The 20,646-nt window shown below is 45.7% G+C and overlaps 2 protein-coding genes across 8 annotated transcripts in view; one reads left to right on the forward strand and one right to left on the reverse strand.

Annotated features, from left to right (window-relative positions):
• Window positions 1-5,746, reverse strand: part of TTC13 (tetratricopeptide repeat domain 13) — a 67,070-nt gene extending 61,324 nt beyond the window's left edge. For 2 of the 7 annotated variants that reach the window (XM_027094029.1, XM_027094027.1), the window contains exon 1: window positions 5,401-5,737. In XM_027094029.1, coding sequence (XP_026949830.1) covers window positions 5,401-5,674 — 274 coding nt within the window. In that variant the 5' untranslated portion in view covers window positions 5,675-5,737. Of the gene's footprint in view, window positions 1-5,400 lie in introns of all 7 variants that reach the window. The other 5 variants (XR_003430204.1, XM_027094026.1, XM_027094025.1 and 2 more) reach the window with 5 other exon arrangements.
• A 100-nt stretch (window positions 5,747-5,846) lies between these two features.
• Window positions 5,847-20,318, forward strand: ARV1 (ARV1 fatty acid homeostasis modulator). The gene is given in 6 exon segments (XM_027094031.1): window positions 5,847-6,159; window positions 10,550-10,669; window positions 13,245-13,398; window positions 16,031-16,255; window positions 17,272-17,383; window positions 17,385-20,318. Coding segments are annotated over 6 exon segments (849 nt in total). The 5' UTR covers window positions 5,847-5,949; the 3' UTR covers window positions 17,413-20,318.
• The last annotated feature ends 328 nt before the right edge of the window (window positions 20,319-20,646 follow it).

Raw genomic sequence — 20,646 nt, forward strand, 5'->3', positions numbered from 1 at the left:
CTGAACACATCTACCAGTGCACAGAAACTTGTTAAAGGTAAATGTAATTCTTAACGACAACGTATCTACAGGAAGAAGCTAACGAGCATGCAAATACCATGGGCTACCAGCTGCACAGGGCTCTCACGACACAGAGCCACCCCTGAATCAGATGACTTTCTGAAAAATGTTGTTCACCCTCACAGCGATCAGTCGTCTGGGCTGGTTGAGGTAACAATACACGAATCTCTTCATCACTCTGTGCCTCAGTCTCTGTGCTCAGAATAAGCTAGTTCCTTTACACTGTCAAATTTACTGTGTATGTCTTGAGAAGATCAGAAGAGATCTGCCACAAAACTGGGTATGATAACTAACGCAGAAAATCAGGGCCAAGGGGAAAAAGGATCAAGCAAATACACTAACAGTAAGGGTTACCACAGCTGCCGTAACTGAGCGTAAAAAACTTGGCTCTAAAATTCCCCGCAGCCAGAGCAAAAGAGGAAACAGCTCTCATTATAGAAGTTTCCCTCTATTGATTCCTTACCACCTCTAAGACACAGCAGTCATTTAAGGCTGTGAGCATTAAGACCGATTGCATGTATTTAAATAACCAATCCCTCAGTTAAGAGAGAGACCATAAATACTGACAATTTCTTTAAGTCTGACTGACTTTGTCAAAAACACAGAGCTAGGTTCACAGCTACTTCCTTGTTTTTCTGGCAGTTAAAGCTCCCAAATCGGACAGACACTAATGTTCCGTTCTCCACAAAGAACAGTGGGAAAATGAAATAAACTCAAATCTGGGATTGTTACTTTCAACAAACTAAAGAAAAGTACTTCAGGTTGCAAATCAATCATTGAACTCGACTGAGGCATTAAGCACGGACAGTGCTAATGTCACCAGTTAGATGAAAACGACCACAAAGACATCAAGTACAAAGCTACCTCACCTAGGAGCAGACAAAAAACTCTCAAGAAGGCAGTTAAAAAAAAAAAAGAAAAACACATAAATTCACTGTTCTTATTAATACATTTTCAAATAAGGAAAACAAAAGTAGTTTTGAAACAAGTACTAGAAATGCATATGTTTGAACTAAAATACAGGTGGACCATCTATAAAGAACACATAAAGACATTTAATACAGACGAATGCTGCACTGGAATAAGATGCAGCTTAACTTTGGTAGGAAGAGCAGAGGAGAAAACCTGAATTCTTGAATCAGTGGACAAGTTACAACTTAACTAGACCTTACTTTACCAGATCTGTGACATCAGGGGGTCAAGTTAAGATATGGCTAAGCTCTCTCTCTGAGTCTCACTCCATCTGGGTCTTTGCTCATGTCACCTTAGCAGAGGCCTTCCCAGACCACCTCTCAAAGAAGCATCCCCACACCACTCTATTCCTCAAGGCGCTTATCACCAGGCCTATTGCACACTGCTCCTTCCCCCACCAGCACACAGGCTCCACTGAGGAACTCAGCCGACCGTGCTGTAACCCCAGGGTCTACAACACTGAGTAGAATCTAGGAGGCACACAAACAGGTTTCCAGGTAAAAAACAGATCCAGGGACTTCCCTCATGGTCCAGTAGTAAAGAATCTGCCTTGTAATGCAAGGGATGAGGGTTCGATCCCTGATCAGGGAACTAAGATCCCACATGCTGCGGGGTAACTAAGCCCGCGTGCCACAACTACTGAGCCTGCGTGTCACAAACTACAGAGCCCACGCGCCCTGGAGCCTGCGCGCCACAACTAGAGACGAGAAAACCCACACGCCGCAACTAGAGAGAAGCCCACGCACCAGAATGAAGAGCCCACACACCGCAATGAAAGATCCCGCATGCCTCAACAAAGATCCCACGTGCTGCAACTAAGACCCAACACAGCCGAAGTAAATAAAATTTAAAAATAAATAATAAGTAAATCTTTTAAAAAAAGAACAGATCCAGTCCCCTCTACGGTTCAAGTATTAGGCTCAATGGAGCATCCTTGCACATAACGTAAACATAAAATTCTAGGACAAGTTACCTAAGACTATAACTTACAACAAACAAAGCTTAAGGGCATAGGACTTTATCAATTATATTAGTACGAAATTATACTAACACGCAAATATTACTGACGGGAAGTTTACAAACGGTCGGGAGGCCAGGTTCAAATCCTGGCTCGACTCTCTGCGTGACCATTCTTAACTTCTCTTTGCCTCAGTTTCCCCTTACATGAAATGGAGACAAAAACAGTACCTACTTCAGTGTCAAGTACTGTGCGAAATAAGGATGCAGTGTTGACAAGGATAAACCCGAGGGAAAGAATTAGGGGAAAACTTCTGTTCCTTATTTCTTCCCACAGTTCCAAACTACAAACAGGGCAAAGGTAACAAGAAAGGGAGGGGACATTTACTTTTATTTGAAAAATATGTACATTACGGTGTTCGTGTTTTTAAAAGAGCAAGGTAATTTTCACCACGGGAAAACAGAATATCCGAAGTCTGTGGTTACACACGCTTTTCAAATAAAAAGCGAAACGTAAGAACGTGCTAGAGGAGAAAGAGCTGAAGCGGGGCTGGGGGACAGGAAAGCCGGGCTGAGGTCCGTGGCACTGAGATCACCCATGCTTGCCGTCTGGGCAGCTGGGCCCCCTGAGGCTGCTCCCTGGGGCCTGGATTTCGGCCACTGTCATTTTGCTGTCCAGTCAGCTCCCACCAGCCGTCCTCTTCGGCCCTACAATCACTGGAGGTTCCGCCTTAAGAGAATACATACGCAGCTCATCTGAAGGTGTGCACATTCAGACCCCTGCAGGCATCAACTCAGTCATTTATACCCAAAAGCAGGGGGCAGGCTTCTGAAAAGGGGCTGTGCAGCCGTGGCTGCCCTCTGCATAGGGATAGGCTTGGGCTGGATGAGCCAGCAGGGCCAGTGACGTGATTAATAAATAGTCGGTGAGGGCGGGGCTTGATTCTGAATAACTGACCAGTTCTGGATCCCAGCACTTGCTTAGACCCTAATGCCAATCATACAGGGGCTCTCGATGCAGAGCATGAACCCCTCAGGCGACAATCTGGCTCGCTGTAAATCCTGAATTGCTGTTCTTCCTGGAACAGAGAGGGACTGACGCAGGTTTCACTTGCTTCTACCTGGCTGTCTAGGACAAGGAAGGAGAAATGAGAGACAGGTGGGTGAGTTTCTACCACAAAAGAGACGGCTTCTGTCACACACTGCTGCCAGCAAAGCTAAGCGGAACACCTGGAGGCCCAGGTAGCATGAGCAGTTGACCCTGGGGGTCATTTCCTGAGGTGGCCGCGGGAACAGCAAAGCCACTGCAGCACCTGTCGGCAGCCCAGGGAAGGCCGTCTGGAAGACGTGTCACCAATTTTCAACAGCACGTTCTTAACTCTAAACTAAGAAAATAAGTACTACACGGAGGGGATAAAGAGAAAATGGAAACATTTAAATAAATTATGCCTAAAGCCTCATAATACAGTGTTTATCCTCTGAGGCAGAGAACATTAGATAATGGTCTCCATATGTGAGAGAACGGAGAATGAACAGGATTCCTCCAAATGCCCCGGTTCTAACAACCTACATTTATCACGATTTGGGTGAAAAGCATAATACAGGTCAGAGGTGGCTCAGACGAGGACTCTTAACCCTTGGCGTAAGCCTGACGCTACAAAGTGAAATGAGCCAGCTATATAGCAATAGTATCAATTGATTTCATAATTTGTATCTTTCATCGCCTAGAATCTGGGTCTCCCTTAGCCAGTGAGCATCACATGAATACAGGAGGGAAAGGAAAGGAAGATTTACACACTACCTACTGTATGCTTGTAAATATTACAGATGCTTTTTCCCTAACTATAATCATTGAGTGCTTCAGACAAATGCTGTCTGGAGTCTGACCACCTGGGCTCCTCCCCTTCCAGCTGTGGGCCCTCAGGAAAGTGATGATTTCACTGTGCCCCCGTCTTCTCCTCTGAGAAAAGGAGCTACCACCCAATGATGTAGTTACCAGCGCTCTGGCAGGCTGAGGGTACTGCCTAACCAACCTAAGGCTGTCACAACGGCACAGGGCACACGGCAAGCACCGCGTACGTGTACGATCGCGATTTCCCATTTCCCTCACGGCATCCTTGTGAAGAAAATAAAACCCTGTAATTGGGGAACAGTGTCTTCAATTTACAGTGGAGGCAATTTTGCAAAGACAGGCAATCAACCTGCTCGGAGTCACAGAAAGTGACAGAGGGTAAAAGCCATCCTCTTGCCACTGTGCAGTGCTGGCCATGGCGTTCATGCTGTTACCAGCCACGGCTTACTTCAAAATACAGAAGTCACATAGCCCTCGGTGAGCGAGACGTCCTCAAGGAAGTCAGATTGTGCTGAAAGGAAATCAGACTGACTGTGCTAACCTCGACATTTCATCTCAACCAAAAAATACTTATTGTCTTCCCAGGTACACAATGCTAGACTGCTGTCAGGCCATAAAAGCAACCAGCCAGCTCCTAGTGAGTTAGGTAGACCCGGACGTTTCAACAGCGAGCCTTAGGGGAACTCACGGAGGGCAAGAGGAAAGGGAAAGGACGAGGGAGGGGATTAAAGAGTAAAAAGACTCACTACAGACCTTCAAAACGAAACATGTACATATCTACCTTGCCCCTGAGGAATCTGCCCAGGACCTTAAACTGAGGCCAATAGCGCCCAATCTTAATGAATGAACTGGCCCAGTTCCCACATACACACAGCTCTGACATACACAGGCCCGCAGGGCCCTTCTGACTCTCTGGGAGACACCTGACAGATCACAGGTCAACCTTAAAACGCCTGGGAGCAAGATGTCAATGAACAGATTCAATGGGGTTACTCTTCTGTTCCCTCCTTTCTTCCCAGGGATCACATTTTTACAGGCTATGTTTGATACAATACGTCAATCGGGAGGTCAGGAAACCTGATTTCCAGGCCTAAGATGGGCCAGACAGCCCCGCTCCGGGCGCGGGTCCGGTCCTCTTTGTCCGTCGGTCCCTCCCTCGCTCCCACAGCACCCGCGGGGGCCAGAGCAGGGACTGGGGCTGCCCCGGGCCACCTGCCATCTCCTCCTCCACCCTCTCAAAAGTTGCCAGGGCTTTAGAGAGGCCGCCCTGGCCTCGGGGGCATGCTGTCAGCTCTTTTCACTATCCACCGGCCTCCCCACGGCGGCCTCGGGAGGAGGGCGCGCAGCGGCGTGGGTGTGAGCGGCGGGAAGCAGCCCCGGCGTGACACTTCGCGGAGCCGGCTCCCGCAGGGGCACACGCCGCGGCCGGTGCCGGCGAGGCCCGGGCGGCCCGCACATCGGCCCCGGGGCCCGCAGCCCCCGGACCCACCGCGCCGTCGCTCCGCGGCAACCCGGACGCCCGCCCGCCGCCGCCGCCACCGCCGCCGCCGCCCACTCACCGCCGCACTCGGCAGAGTACTGGTCCCCCCAGTCCCCGGACTGCGGGCTGCAGCCTCCGCCCGCCGGGGCCTCCTGCTGCTGCCGGTGCTGCAGCTCCTGCTTGAGCAGGGACAGCGGCGAGTAGTGCTCGGTGGCTAGGGCGCCTGGTTGCGGCCCGCTGGACAGAACCCCCAGCAGCAGCAGCAGCAGCAGAACCAAGACTCGCCGGGCGGCGCCCGCGGCGGCCACAGCGCCGCCCCAGCAGCCGCAGCACCAGCAGCCGGCAGGTGCCATCTTCCCTCAGGGCGCATGTGCGGCGGCCCTCGCCGCGCACTGCGGCCTCCCAGCCTGAACCTGCGGCTGGCAGGTGGGCCGTGGCGAGGGGGCGGGAGAAGGGGAATGGCAACGCCTCCTGGGAGTTGTAGTCCCAGATCAGCCAGCCTGCGAGCCCCTTTTCAGTGCTGGGACTGCGAGTCCCGGTAAGCACCGCGCCGCGCAAGGCTTCCGGTCTGGCGTCTGACGTCTTCCCCGCCACTGAATCGGAAGTTCTGGCCCGCAGTTGCGTGGAAATGAGCACTGATGGGCGGAGTGGGCTTCGGCCCGGCAAGGGGAAGGCCGAGGGGGTGACAGTTGGAAAGGGGAAGACGGATGGGGTGGCAGCGACTCCTACTACTGCTGCTGCCTCGGCCTCCTGCCAGTACAGGTGCATCGAATGCAACCAAGAGGCCAAGGAGTTGTACCGAGACTACAGCCACGGCGTGCTGAAGATAACCATCTGTGTGAGTTGTCAGGTGTGGGCTGTCCTTGGGGAAGAAATGGCGCAGCGAGGTTTGGGAACCGCGAGAGCCCATGGTACCTCTACCAGATTTTTAGGGTGATAAAAATAAAAAACCAACGAGTTTCAGGGTCCTCTAATACAGACTTCAGTTCGATGCTTGACATTCCCGTTCCTGCTCAGTAGAACCTTTGCATGAATCCCTGTAGTGGTAGAGAAGTCATACCCTACAGCGCTTTTCTCATGCCGGTCACGTTTGCTGCTCCGGGAGAACGAATCCTCGGACGGAGATGGATGCAGGTGTTGTGCGTAGACATTTAAAGATCGGATTAGGGTGACATTTGGGCTCACGCCAAAGCTATTTCATTCTTATTCTCCCTTTGATAGATGTTACCATCTTTACACTTCATAACCTATAGTAAATTCTCCTAGAATACTTTTTCAAGCTTCATCCGTTGTGGTTTTTGCATGTAGAGTATTATGTGCAAAGTACGATGCTAGACGTTGGTGATACAAAAACCAAAACTGAGGAAGTAAAAATTCTCTGCCTGGAACAGTCTTCTCTCAGGTATCTGTGTGGCTCATTCCCTCACCTCCTTCAAGGACTTTTCTCGAATATCTTACAGAGAGGCCTACTCTGACCACCCTATTAAAAATGATGAGCCCCCCCTTCAAGGCTGGTATACCTTATCACCCTTCCCTGCTTATCTTTCTCCATAGTACCTATCATCTTCTAATATTGTATATAATTGACTTTATTATTTATTGCCTGTCTCCTCCCACTGGAATGTAAGCGACACAAGGACAGAGATTGTGTATATTTTATTCATTAATGTAGTTGGACCACCCAGGACAGTGTCTGACACATAGTAGGTATTAAATAAATATTTGTTGAATGAGTGAACCATTTCTAGGTTTTTTAGATGATCATATCCTAGGCCATCCCGGTATGAGAGAACAGTAAGTTATATGTGGTCTAAACTTAATGGCTTTGGACTAGGCCAATTAAATGGCCCGTCTAAAAGACGACAGCCACGTAACTGTGAATATAGTTTGTCCAAAGAAAAGCTAGTAAATGCCTATGCATTTTAGTTAGCAGTGATTTGTAATATAATCTGTATTTTAAAAAAATATTGGCATTAAGCTAACAACAACAAAATCCCTGTTCAAATCATCAGACGCTGGCTTCTCTATACCTTTACTTATGTAAAGAGAAAATAATTATTGGATAGCTGTTTAGGTCAACAGCTATACTCTCCCCCACTTTTTTCCCCCAGACATTGAACTTTCTCACCCAGGAGACAGATTTTAGAGTAATATTTGGAATACTGAACGGTGGTACTGTACATTATGGATTATTGTACACAGTCATTCCCTAATGAAACAGAGTAGGTAGTATCCTTGTTTATATCATGCTAATGCTTAATGATATGCATGATTGCATTACTCAGATAAATCATTCATGTGATGCCAGACTCTGAAAATCAAACCATAAATTAATTAACTTTGTAAAGGCAGCCCAAGTCCTGGGATTAAAAGGAAAAAGTGTTTAGACATCAGGCTCTTTGTTGGGAAAAAATATACAAAGTTTCTAAGTGGTTACAGCCGGTAACTTATAGGTACTTTGATCTCTTCTCTGCTGTATTTGGAGTCAGCAGTATACTCAGCCTGATCTCCTACCAGTATTTTTCATTCTAATCTCCCTTCCCTTTGCTCTTCTTGCTTTTTCCTGCCATTTCTCCAGCTTGCTTATCTGTGTTTCTCTAACATTCTTCTACTGGAAGCATGTCCCTTGCTTTTAGTCACTCTTCTCTGCTTCAGCGCTTCACAATTTATTATAGTTATCTTAAAGATATTGTACTTTTAATATCCTGAGGAGCCTGGCCTATTTTAAGTGCTCAGATATTTGCTAAAATCCATTATGGTAACAAAACAAAACAAAACAAGACTCCTTTGAGACTGTCTCAAGTTTTAGTTCTGTTCAGGGCAACAAGATGCAGTTTTCACCCCTGGGTGCTGGGTGCAAAGATGAATAAGACAGCACTGCCCTCACAGGTTCCACTTCTCAGATATGTTTGCTTATTGTGGAGCTAAAATTTGAGAATGAGTGGGGAAGGGGTTAGTCCTGGAGATGATGGGCAGGAAGAAGCAGCAAGAATATTCATGAAAAAAAATGGCCAATTTATATTCTGAAAGAGATGTGATTCATTATAGAATTAGAGAACATAGCAGCAGAAACTGAGCCATATCCATGTTAAAACTGAGCTGGTGGAAGCAGTATTTCAGTTCCCCGGGTGTGCACGGTCCCTGTGCTGCAGGGATTTCTTAGAGGACAGCTTTCTCTTTCAGGATACTTGTCTGTTGAGTAATAAATGATACGGAATAGAACCATCTTGCCAGAACAAGAACACATTTCTACCACATTTAGCTGTCTCCCAGTCGGATGTTTTAGCACATTTGTTCGTCTTGTGCGTGTGTGTGTGGTTTGACTCATTACGTTCAAGGTGAAGGAAGCACTCAAGGGAAAAGCAAATAACAGAAGCAGAACAAGGAAAAAATGTGGCCTAAACTGATAGGGAGGGAGCCAGCAGACTTTAATGAATTGTCAATGTTTCTAAAATACTCAGCATGTTGGGAAAGGGAGATGGGCAGAGCACATAGCATGTCCCATGATACCAGCAGCTGCCTCTTCTGTTGGGGTTCATGTCACCCTGTGCTCATTCCATTGTAGCACTTACAGTAGCATGTGTATTTGACTTCCCCTTCTAAACTGTAAGGTCCTTGAGGGTAGAGCCTGTGCCTCAAGGAAAGTATCTAGCACTGTGGAAGTGCCTGGTCCATAGACATGGCTAAGTAAAGAGAGCTGTTGTGAGTGTAATAGGCACTCCAAACACGTATGTCAGACAAATGATTGCAAAAGGAGTAACTATGCTGCTGTGTCTCCTGCTGCTGGTTTCTGCCTACCTCCTTCTAAAAAATGTCCAAATCCCGTCTTAGACTTGTGATGTTGTCAGAAGATGGGTTTTAGGGAACTTTTAAAGGACAAAGAGAGGATCCCTGACCAGTCTGCAGTTTCATTTTAAAATGAAGTAGCATCTCTGGTCTTCCATTCTCATTTGTATAAAGAGAGGAAGGAAGTGTTCACATGAGGAGCACAGGGAGAGGTTCTAGAAAACAGCTCTGTCATGTATATAGAATTTCTGATTCTGTGGCTTCTGTTTAGATACTGGCTCACTCTTTGCTCAGCTAAAAAGCCTAACCTCTTAAACCTCAGATCTATTAGGTGGATTTAAATTTGGATGATAGCACATATCCCTTCATTGGTTCACCTGATGACTAGACAGACATACACACTTCTTGTAACGACATGAGTGAAGTGGAGAAGCTTTAAATTGGAATTGAATCTAACTTGGTGACATTGGGAAGGCAGGGTTCATATTCTTCAACGCACTCCATTCTTCTTCTAGCACTTTGATATAATTAAAAGGCCATCCTGGTATGTTTGCATATCCATCACTTCTTCTATTTCTATTTTATCCCCTCAAAGTTTCAAAATGTTTTGTGTTTCAATTGTAGCCATTAGTTTATGCAGTGAATAGGACACTTGATGCAACTTTGTAGCGAATACTCTTTCAAATGTCATTTCTAATGAGCTTGTTCTCCTATACCTGCATTTTATATGTTCTGATGGTATTGGGATTTCATAACATTGTAATCACGTGTCCAAAAAAAAAAAGCCCTTTAATAGGAATGGCTGAGAGCCCAGGGAGCCTTGATTTGGGGAACTCAGAATCAGGCGGCACAACCCCGTTCCTTGCATACAGCCAGCGTTCTCCAGTGTCTACTATGGCAGAGAAGGACCATTTTCTTGCCATGTTCTCCATGGAGAGAACGACAGGCTTCTCTTGGTATGTGCCACCCGAGGATTCCTACCTGCCTGGAGCTCTCAGAAGCTCTGGGTGCAGGGTTACTTTTCTGAATCCTTTTCTCCAAATCATGTTTCAAGAACCACAAAGTTGGGGCCATCTAGCCAACAGGCAATGAAAGTACGTTATAAACTTACTTATTTTATAATAATTCCTACAAATTGAAAGTAGCGTGCTCTGAGATACTTTCCTGCCTAAAATCAGTCTTTAAATCAAATATCTTTTGGGTCTTCTTAAATATGAGATTAAAAGATTAATATTTTTAGCCTAGAAGATTCTATTTAGGCATTTCTGAAAACAGGTCTTATGCAGATGAACATCTTGTATCTGAATGGAAGTTTATTTAAATAAATGCTGATATAACCTTATTGCCATACAAATCCAAAATAGACTCTGCTGTTTTGAAATCCTTTAAGATTTCAGAATGTATGAATATGTTTATTCTAATGTTATCTTGCATTATTTCAGAAATCCTGCCAGAAACCTGTAGACAAATATATCGAGTATGATCCTGTTATCATCTTGATTAATGCTATTTTATGCAGAGCCCAGGCCTACAGGCATATTCTTTTCAATACCAAAATAAATGTAAGTTGTTATAATTCTTTTCTTTTCTAATTTTACTGGATGATTTTGCATTTTTAAATAATAATATCAACAATTTTGAACAGAATTAAAGAATATTATTTAAACAAAGAAATTCTAACAAGAGTGGGTCTTCTATCTCAACAATGTCTGGAAATTTCTAGAAATAGCAGGCACTGCTTTTTAAAAAAGTGTACAGTGTTTAGTATATGTTTAAGAATATGGGCACTAGCAGGAAGTTGACAAACCATAATCTGGATTGCCTTTTAGTAGGTTACCGTTTGAAACAGACATCAATAATTTTGAACAGAATAAAATTAAATATAACCTGGTAGGGAGAGAATTATACCTAAAAGAAATAAGCAAACATTGAAAGAAAAAGTTTTAAAAACTTAACTTATTGCATGTTATACTCTGCTGTTCAGGGAACACATGAGGTGAAAAATCAGAAAAGTCCTAATATATGAAGTTGGATTTTTTTTTTTTAAATATACATTTAATGTACTGACTTGTGAACTCTTTTAATAGTTTGGCTAGGGTTGACAAATAAAATACAGGACACCCAATTAAACTTGGAAGTCAGATAAACAATAAATAATTTTTTAGCATATGTCCTAAGTATTGCATGGAACATACATACACAAAAACAGTATTTGCTGTTTATCTAAAATGTGTATTTAACTGGGTGTCCTGTATTTTTCTTTGCCAAATCTGGCACCTCTAATTTTGGGCTAACGGGGACAGTAACAGTGCAATTTATTTTCCCGGTGCCTCCTCCCCCAAGTTAAACAACCCAGGCAGTGTTTATATTAGTAATATAATTGAGTCTCAAACCTTGCTACACATTAGAACCGCCTGGGGGAGACAGAGGGGACAGCGGTTAATTCTTCCACGCCGAGGCCTCACCCAGAACCAGTTATATGCGAATCTTTGGGGATGGGATCCAGGAAAGAGTATTTCTACAACTCCCTGGGCAATTCCAGAGTGCAGCCAGGAGCGCCAGTGCGCCAGCTGGAGGAGCCTGAGCAGCTCACCCCGCGCTCGTCCCTGGACCACATTGAGTTTGCACACACACTTTCTCTTCCCCACTTTATATTGATAAATGTCAACCCATGGGAGAAATATATGGAAAAAAGCCACTTCTTGTTGCCTAGCATTTTCTGTTTTTACCAAAATTTCAGCCTCTTAAAAACTTCCAGCTTTTAATTGCTTTCACTATTTTCATTTATACTCATCCACCCTAGGGGCACTTTTTAAGAAATTCATGTTCAGACTAATCGTTTCTTCAGAGGAATCATGAAATCTTCAGGTTGAATCTATTCTCTTATTGCTGCTTCCATCTCTCCTGAGTCACACAAATTCTTGCTGGATTCCGTGTATCAGACGAATGTTGAAAATATAATGGAGGGTGAACTCCTATTTAAAGCAGTGATTCTTAACCAGGGGTGTACATTAGAATTCACCCTCTGGGTGTGGAGAAAAGGGAACCCTCTTGCACTGTTGGTGGGAATGTAAATTGATACAGCCACTATGGAGAACAGTATGGAGGTTCCTTAAAAAACTAAAAATAGAGTTACCATATGACCCAGCAATCCCACTACTGGGCATATACCCAGAGAAAACCATAATTCAAAAAGACACAGGCACCCCAATGTTCATTGCAGCACTATTTACAATAGCCAGGTCATGGAAGCAACCTAAATGCCCATCGACAGATGAATGGATAAAGAAGATGTGGCACATATATACAATGGAATATTACTCAGCCATAAAAATAAACGAAATTGAGTTATTTGTAGTGATGTGGATGGACCTAGAGTCTGTCATACAGAGTGAAGTAAGTCAGAAAGAGAAAAACAAATGCCGTATGCCAACACATATATGGAATCTAAAAAAAAAAAAAAAGGTTATGAAGAACCTCGGGGCGGGACAGGAATAAAGATGCAGATGTAGAGAATGGACTTGAGGACACGGGGAGGGGGAAGGGTAAGCTGGGACAAACTGAGAGAGTGGCATGGACTTATATATACACTACCAAATGTAAAATAGATAGCTAGTGGGAAGCAGCTGCATAGCACAGGGAGATCAGCTCCATGCTTTGTGACCACCTAGAGGGGTGGGATAGGGAGGGTGGGAGGGAGATGCAAGAGGGAGGGGATATGGGGACATATGTATATGTATAGCTGATTCACTTTGTTATACAGCAGAAACTAACACACCATTGTAAAGCAATTATACTCCAATAAAGATGTAAAAAAAAAATTCACCCTCTGCCTGGAACTGTTTCAAAATATGCGTGCCTAGGATTTACTTCCACAGATTCTGAATCAGGACTGGGGCGTAGACATTTGTGTTTCGAAAACTCTCCCCATGTGATGCTTCTGCTGAACATTGCTGATTAAGAACTACTGGTTACAGACTGAATACAGTTGGCATTTAATTGGGCAGTTCAGAGTTTGACAAGCTACTGGTGGGACATCCTTCAAAAACCACAGAAGTTAGCTCTGTCTGTGCCTATTGGTGTTAAGTACAGTTGTTTCTTTACCTGATTGCATGGCAATGTCTTTTTGCCTACCAGATGCACGGAAAGCTCTGCGTGTTTTGTTTGCTTTGTGAAGCGTACCTGAGATGGTGGCAGCTTCAAGATTCGAGCCGGAGCATTGATCCTGACGACTTTATCAGATATGCTAAAGAGTGGGATTTCTATAGAATGTTTGCAATTGCTTCTCTAGGTAGGAAGAAGCCATGCTTTCTATTCTTAGTTGACCTAACATTTTGATTTTAAAATTAAGGTGTGTGGTCTTAATCACTGGTAAAGAGGAGCTAGTCAGAAGACTTGAAACTAAATTTTCAGCTGTACCACTAATCTGCTAGGTGAGTGTGTATAAATCACCTGCTTTCTTTTTGTTACCACACATATGGCATGGAAATAATGCTTATCAGATCAGAGTGTTTCATAAAGTATTTTGAGACACAGTATTTTTAGTAAAATTCTTCAATTTAAGTTCTGATTATCCAATCTGAAGATTGCCTGAATCTCATCTTTATTAAAACAGATTGATAACTGCCAGGCATTATTCAATGTATTATACTGACTGCGTTGTACTAATGCAATGTATTTAATAGGGGAAACTTGTTATATATCTGGCTGCATGCAGGGAAGGGGCTACTCCCCCAAATTCTTTAAGTTCTGAAATGGCTTTTCTTCCGAATTTGCATTTGTGACTTAGGTCAGAATTGGGTTGAATTAATTTCTGTGACTATTTTATTACTTACTGGTTTCCATGCATTTCTGCTTCTACAATCTTTTCATTATACTGAAATATTATTTTAGTAATGTTGTCTCCAGTCCACTCCAATGTCATATTTCTGGACTGTGTGTCCTCTTTTGTCCCTTTTTCTTCTCAATCTGCCCTTACTCCCTCGGCCCAGTGGTTTTAAAATTCATCCAGTCCCAGAGGTTTTAAAATTCATCTATATGCCGAGAATTCCCAAATGTACGTAATAATATTAAAAACATCCTTGAACACATCACCTAAACCAAGAACCAGAACCTAATATAATTTTAAGCTTTAAAGCAAAGCCTCTTAGAATTGCTCTAGATAAACTGCTCTATGTCCATAATTTCTAAAAAGCAAACCAGGCTTGTTTTCAAATAGTTTGGAATTTCTGTGGCACCGACTCTACAGTGGCCATTTTGACACCTGATCAGAAATTTTTTTCTACTGTTACTTTTTTATGTGTCTTAATCTAATCCCTAGCTAGGTTTCAAATCCCTAAAACAACTCATAAAGAATATTTTACACAAATACAGTATTTTACAACCTAAACACGGTTTTTACGGTATAATCAACTCAGTTTTCACAACCATCCTCTTCGGTGGGTAGATGGGGTCTCCTTCCCTATCCGCAGCTGTGGAAGCACAGGAACAGGAAGGGCAAATGGTTTACCCTAAGTGCCCCCGCAGGTTACCGTCAGCGCAGAGCCAGGGGAAGGTCTGGCGCCCTGTTTCCCGTTTCCTCCACCGCCGCTCCTACTGAAGCCACCTGATCACGAACGCCTTAAGTACTAGGGCCTCTCCAACATCTGCCTTGTGAAGGAGTGTGCAGAGCCCAAGGGCAGCTGCAGTTCCCTGAGTCTCCCAAGTTCTTAGCTAGAAAGCTATGGAGGGTGACCTAGTCAGCCCTCCTGTCCAGTGCAAGAAACCCTTCTCTCTAGATTCCTGCAAGAGGGTTTGAGTATCCCCAGTGACAGGAGACAACCCACCATTGTTAGATGGTTCTTGTTGTTAGGGAGTTATTATTATTATTATTATTGGTCCAAAACCCAGGCTGTATGATCTGCCTGTTTGAACAGATCCTTGCCGTTGACAAGCCCTTCAGTCCTTCTGAAGTAGTGTGTCTCTCCTGAAGAATATATCAAATTTCATGTGGGCTAACCATCCTAAATTATGTTGATCGATCCTAATCACCTATATTTGGAACCTCCTTATTTTGGCTAGATTCAGTTATAAAATAGAAAGAATACAGTTTCTCCTGTAATATGATACATGTGTTCCAGAAAAACCTGATCCTGCAGAAACCTTAAGGCAGAATTAGGGACAGACCATTCAGAATGTATGCAGCCGGGAAGTCAGCACTAACCATCTTCATAAAAAGAAGAGTGCAGTTAAAAGCAACGTTAAATTCCTAGTTGATGGGGACAGAACAGATTGTGCCCTATTCTGACTGTGGGACACCAGGGGAACTATTGCTTCTTCTAGTCTGGACTCTGTCTCTGAATGCTTTCTGGAAGGATATGGAATTACACTCAAAAAGTTTGTTAAAATGAATAAGGGAAGTTTTAAATTTAGCTAACAGAGTATTCAGAATCTTATGGCTAATAGGCACTCAATAAAGAGTAGAAGAATGAACCACGAAAAACATCGTCATATGTACTTCCTAGGCTGGGTCCCACCTTTCAGATTTAAAAGCGTCCGTTCTCCTGTCTGTTTTTTTTGTGGAGATCGCTAGTACTAAAGCTGTTTACACAGAACCTTACTTCCTAAAAGGAACTTTAGAATGTTGATGATTACAGTTCTTATGGAGTTACTTTTTCTCCAGAGGGTGATGAAGTATTTCATGAAAGAATTATTGAAATACGTTTCTGAAGTCATACAGGATTTGACACAAGAGACAGGGGTTTATTTTAAAAAAAAAAAAAAGAAGAAGAAGAAAAGGGGACAAAAAAGAAACTTTGATCTTGGTGAAGCGTTTCTTTTGTGGTCAGCTGATAGGCTGCATGTTGGAATTGTGGGTTGTGTGCTTCTAGGGGGCTCTGCTTTGGATTGGACGTTCATATCTTTATTTTTCATTTCCTCCTTAGAACAAACTGCCTACTTTACTGGCATCTTTACTTTCCTGTGGGTAGAACGACCCCTAACAGCGAAAAAAACCCCCAACTTCGCTTTGCTGCTGAAAGCGTTGTTATTATCCAGCTACGGAAAACTCCTGCTCATCCCAGCTGTCATCTGGGAACATGACTACACACCCCTGTGCCTCAGACTCATTAAAGTATTTGTCCTTACGTCAAATTTTCAGGCAGTTAGAGGTATGTTCGTGTCTTGTTTTCTCAGCTTTGAACCCATCTGAAAGCTTGAAGTCTTGTTTCTATAGAGTAGTTTTGGGTTTTTTGGGGTTTTTTTTTGCGGTACGCGGGCCTCTCACTGTTGTGGCCTCTCCCGCTGTGGAGCACAGGCTCCGGACGCGCAGGCTCAGCGGCCATGGCTCACGGGCCCAGCCGCTCCGCGGCATGTGGGATCTCACCGGACTGGGGCACGAACCCGTGTCCTCTGCATCGGCAGGCGCACTCTCAACCACTGCGCCACCAGGGAAGCCCTAGAGAGTAGTTTTTATATAACCTGTTAAACGCTGGAATTCTTCGTAGAATAATCACGATGCCTAACATTTCTATAGTGCCTTACATATAGCACACATTCGGTATTTGTTCAGTTTAACCACATGGTACTCCTTAGTTTTCAAAATGCCTTCTTTATGCATTATATCTATCCCCTGGGGTCTGTAGGGCAGCCATTATTATCTCCACTTTATGACTCGTGGGCACTTGACCAAGGTTACATGGCCGGCTGTTATCAGGCCAGGGTAGGGTGCCAGCCTGCCTCCCAGCTCAGGACAGTTCAAGGAAGGGGTAAGCAGCCCTGTGTGTCTTCCTTTTTCCCACACATTGTGAGAAGTGCTATTTTAAATGGACCTATTATCTGATACTTTGTATAATGTTTATCATCTTGTAAACTATAAAACCAAGAGTAGCAAATTTTTTCTGTTACTCTCTTTATAACCTTAGAATCTTTCATTTTCCTGTGTAATATTCATGGGAGTCGTGTCTTGATGCAAGCAGGAGAGGCTCAGTGTTTTTGTTAAAAGCAGATGCTTTGGTTCTCTCAGAAGGTTTGCAGATGGAAAAGTAACAGCATAGATTAATAAGAACAAACAGATTTTCTAAAAACAGCTTTACAGAACAACTCCATTCACACTACCACATAATTTACATGCCAGTATCATTTCATTAAACTCTTAAGAACTTATCAGTTGCCTTCTCTTTTTCAGTGACCCTAAACGTCAACCGCAAGCTCTCCTTTCTGGCCATCTTGAGTGGCTTACTGGTGGAGAGCGCCATGGTCTACTTCTTCCAGAGGATGGCATGGGCTGTTGGAAGTGACTGCCATCCATAAATCTCAAGACTTTTGAAGAGGTACAGAGAGCATCTCTCAGTGTTCATGCACGCAGACACGTGTCCTCCTCAAACTAGACAGATGTTGTCGCAGAATACATCACCCACCCCCCGGCACCCGGGTGCCTCGAGGTCACCTGCATCTCCCTCGGGGTCTTTTGTCATCCACAGTGACATCAATAGCTATGTTTTTGTTGCTTCTGGGGCCCTGTTCTCACAGTTCTGTAACACCTTCCCTCCAACGCACTCCTCCTAAGACCTCGGACTCTGAACGACAGCCGTCTCCCGCCCTTTCCAACCATTCCACTCCCTCCCTCCCATGAACCCTGCCTTTGCTGCCTTTTGTACCTCTCTTCCCTAAACCTCTCACTTTCCTCTACTTCTCACCTCCCTTGCCTCTCTCTTGACTGTGCCTGGAACCTAGAGGCAGCTGTTGCCTTATCCTGTTAGTCCCTGGAAACGAGCCAGCTTCCTACCCTTCTGTCAGCGCCCCCGTTAGAGCTCTTGGGGTGAGTCCACCAGCCGTTTCCTCTGTGAAGCCTGGCAGGCGGTCCCTGTGTCTGCACAGAGCACGGCTGGGTGGCGCTCCTGTCTCGAGGGCACCTCCCAACACACACACACACACACACACACACAGCGGCCTTAGAGCAGTTGTTCTGAAGTCTTCCCGCGCTCCTTCCTTCCGCCTCTGCTGTCACTTTGCTGAGAATTGAGACTTACCAACTCCTTGGGTGTCCCCCCTCCGTTCCGGAACTTGTTTGGCGTCTGCCTTCTTTCCTCCTCCCTCCATCCCGCCTCGGAGCCCTGCTCAGCATTCCACGCCCCGCACCCCGGGCGGATTCCACCCTGCAGCTGTCCTCCCGCCTCTGGTCACCCTCAGGGGTCTGGACCACAGCTGCAGTCCGCCTTGAGGCAGGACGGGCGACTTGAAGGCGGGGCCGCTGGTGAGGGAAGCGTGGGGCAGGAGCGAGCAGCTGCGGGCGGGCGCGTCCTCCGCGTCCCGCAGACCTTCTCCGCCTCTCCCGGTACCTCGGCCTCCCCCTACCCCCCCGCCCCCCGCCCTGCTCAGCTCAGCCTCGTCCTCTCCACCCGCCAGGCATCGCTCCCTCCATCCTCCCTCGTCTGTGCCGGCTCCTCCCCTCTTCCAGCAGACACGTGCAGCTCTCCACTTGCGAGCAGCTGCCCTGAGCCTCTTTCTCCACTGCCTTCCCTCTTGGTGACACGTCCTTCCTCCCTAGTCTCCCGAGCCGCTGCTCCTGCGATCAAAGGCAGCCGCCGACGGCTGTCAGGCTCCTCCCTGTCGCCGCCCTGCGCTGGAAGCAGCTGGCTTCTGAAACAGGCCGCCCGGGCCCCTTCTGTTACCGACTTCCCTGTCTGTGCCCGGCTTCCGTCCTCGGCCCTCCGCTTCTCCCTCCTGCCGTGCAGACGCCCGGCTTCCGCACGCCTTGGCCCATCTCTCAGTGCAGGTTGCTTCCAGATCTTTCCAGATCTGACACCTCTAGCCCTCCGCCTCTGCCAGGTCACTCATGCCCTTCCACTGCCTCCGAGGTACTGCCAGGACGGTGTGACCATTACCTCTAAAATCGAACTCAGTACCCCGCCCGCCCGTCCCCACGGAAACAGAACCTTCCTGATGGCTTCTCATCTTGTCACTCCGACCCCAGCCCAAGCCTCCTGGTCTCCTGCTTCACAGTTTACAACAGCCTCACCCACCTTCTGCCTCTCTTCACTGAGCACCGCTCCTGGTGTCTCTCTGAATTTCTCATCCTTTCCTACTGTGGACAGGAGCTTCCTCTTCCTGAGAAACACCTTTTAGTGTTCTCTGAGCTCTAGTGCTAACTTCTCCTCTGCAGACATGCTCCTGCCCACATTCTCTACTGCACTCTCCCCCTCCCCAGAGATGTCACACCCTCTCCAGGACCTGGAGGGGCCTCTTCTCCGCCTAACCAGGTCCAGTCACCTCTGCTTCTCCGTGGAACGAAGCCCTTCCCCACACTCCAGTCTGCCGTGCTCACTCCCTCCGTAGACCTCCCGGTGCCCAGCTCAGCACAGTCACACTGCCGGCGCTCCCGAGACCCTTCCGGCGCTGAACGCCTGTCCCCTCCTTCTGTTAGCGCTTCACTTGTCAGGCTACCCGTGACAGCTTCTGGTTAGGAGAAGGTCACCTGTCTTTAACGTCCCTTACGTTGTTCCATGTTTAATGCTCGTCTCCCCCAGTCTGGTTGGGTGCCGGGAGAGGCCATGCCTGCGTCTCCCACAGTACGGGGCCTGCCCTAGCATCTACTGATTTGATCTTCAGCAGAATGTGCCGCTCTGAATACTTCATTCATCATCCACAGTGTCCTTTTTTTTTACTCTCTGGGGCATGACCAGCTGCATCCGTAAAATAGAAGGCGTAAAATACAAACCAAGCTTCTCGTTATTGTTGTGTAAAATGAAGCAAAGATTTGGATACACTTCCTGAAAAAGAAAGCAACGGTTATGGCGCTGGGACTCCTAACCCTACCACCCCACCCCTACATGTAGGAAACAACTAAACCACACAGGGGCACACACAGAGACACTCACACAAACACAAGGACCTTCTACATTACAGATGGTTCAGGTAAGCATCTGAATTGAAGGAACGTGAATTCACGCGTCACACAGAAGAAAAGATCTTTGTTCGTTCCTTTGACGTTTAAATGTTAATGGTTAAAATAATATTTTGTGTTCTTAAACAAGAGAAACGCTTTTCTCTCAATGCAGTCACAATAAACTGAGCTTTTGTGAATATTTAATTCAGTATCTTCCCCTGTAACTAAGCTCCTCTTTAAAATCAGCTGATCCAAAAATAACTAAAAACAACTGAATTTGTCCACTTAACAGGAGTGAATTATATCTCAACAGAGCTGTTATTAAATAGATATCACCTCTCTCCTTTTCTCTCTCCCTGCTTCATTCATTTGTTCTTTCATTCATTATTTACTTATTCATTCACCAGATGTTTACTGAGCACCTACTCTGTTTGGGTCAGACACTACGGATACAGTGGGAAAAAAGACACGGCCCTCTCGACACTTACCGAGCAGTGATGGATTTAGAAACAGGAGTAGGTAATTGCAGTACAGTGTCATAAGTGTTATAAAGGGGTGAGTATAGGGTACTCAGGAAAGGCAGAGTGGGAACACCTGTTCCAGTCTCAGAAGTCGAGAAGGTCTTCCAAGGGGAAGGGGAAAGGACACAAACTTTCCATTACCCCTGGTAGAGAG

The sequence above is a fragment of the Aethalodelphis obliquidens genome, unplaced genomic scaffold (assembly GCF_003676395.1).
Source record: "Aethalodelphis obliquidens isolate GAN/ISIS:26980383/991018 unplaced genomic scaffold, ASM367639v1 scaffold87, whole genome shotgun sequence".
Taxonomy (NCBI): domain Eukaryota; kingdom Metazoa; phylum Chordata; class Mammalia; order Artiodactyla; family Delphinidae; genus Aethalodelphis; species Aethalodelphis obliquidens.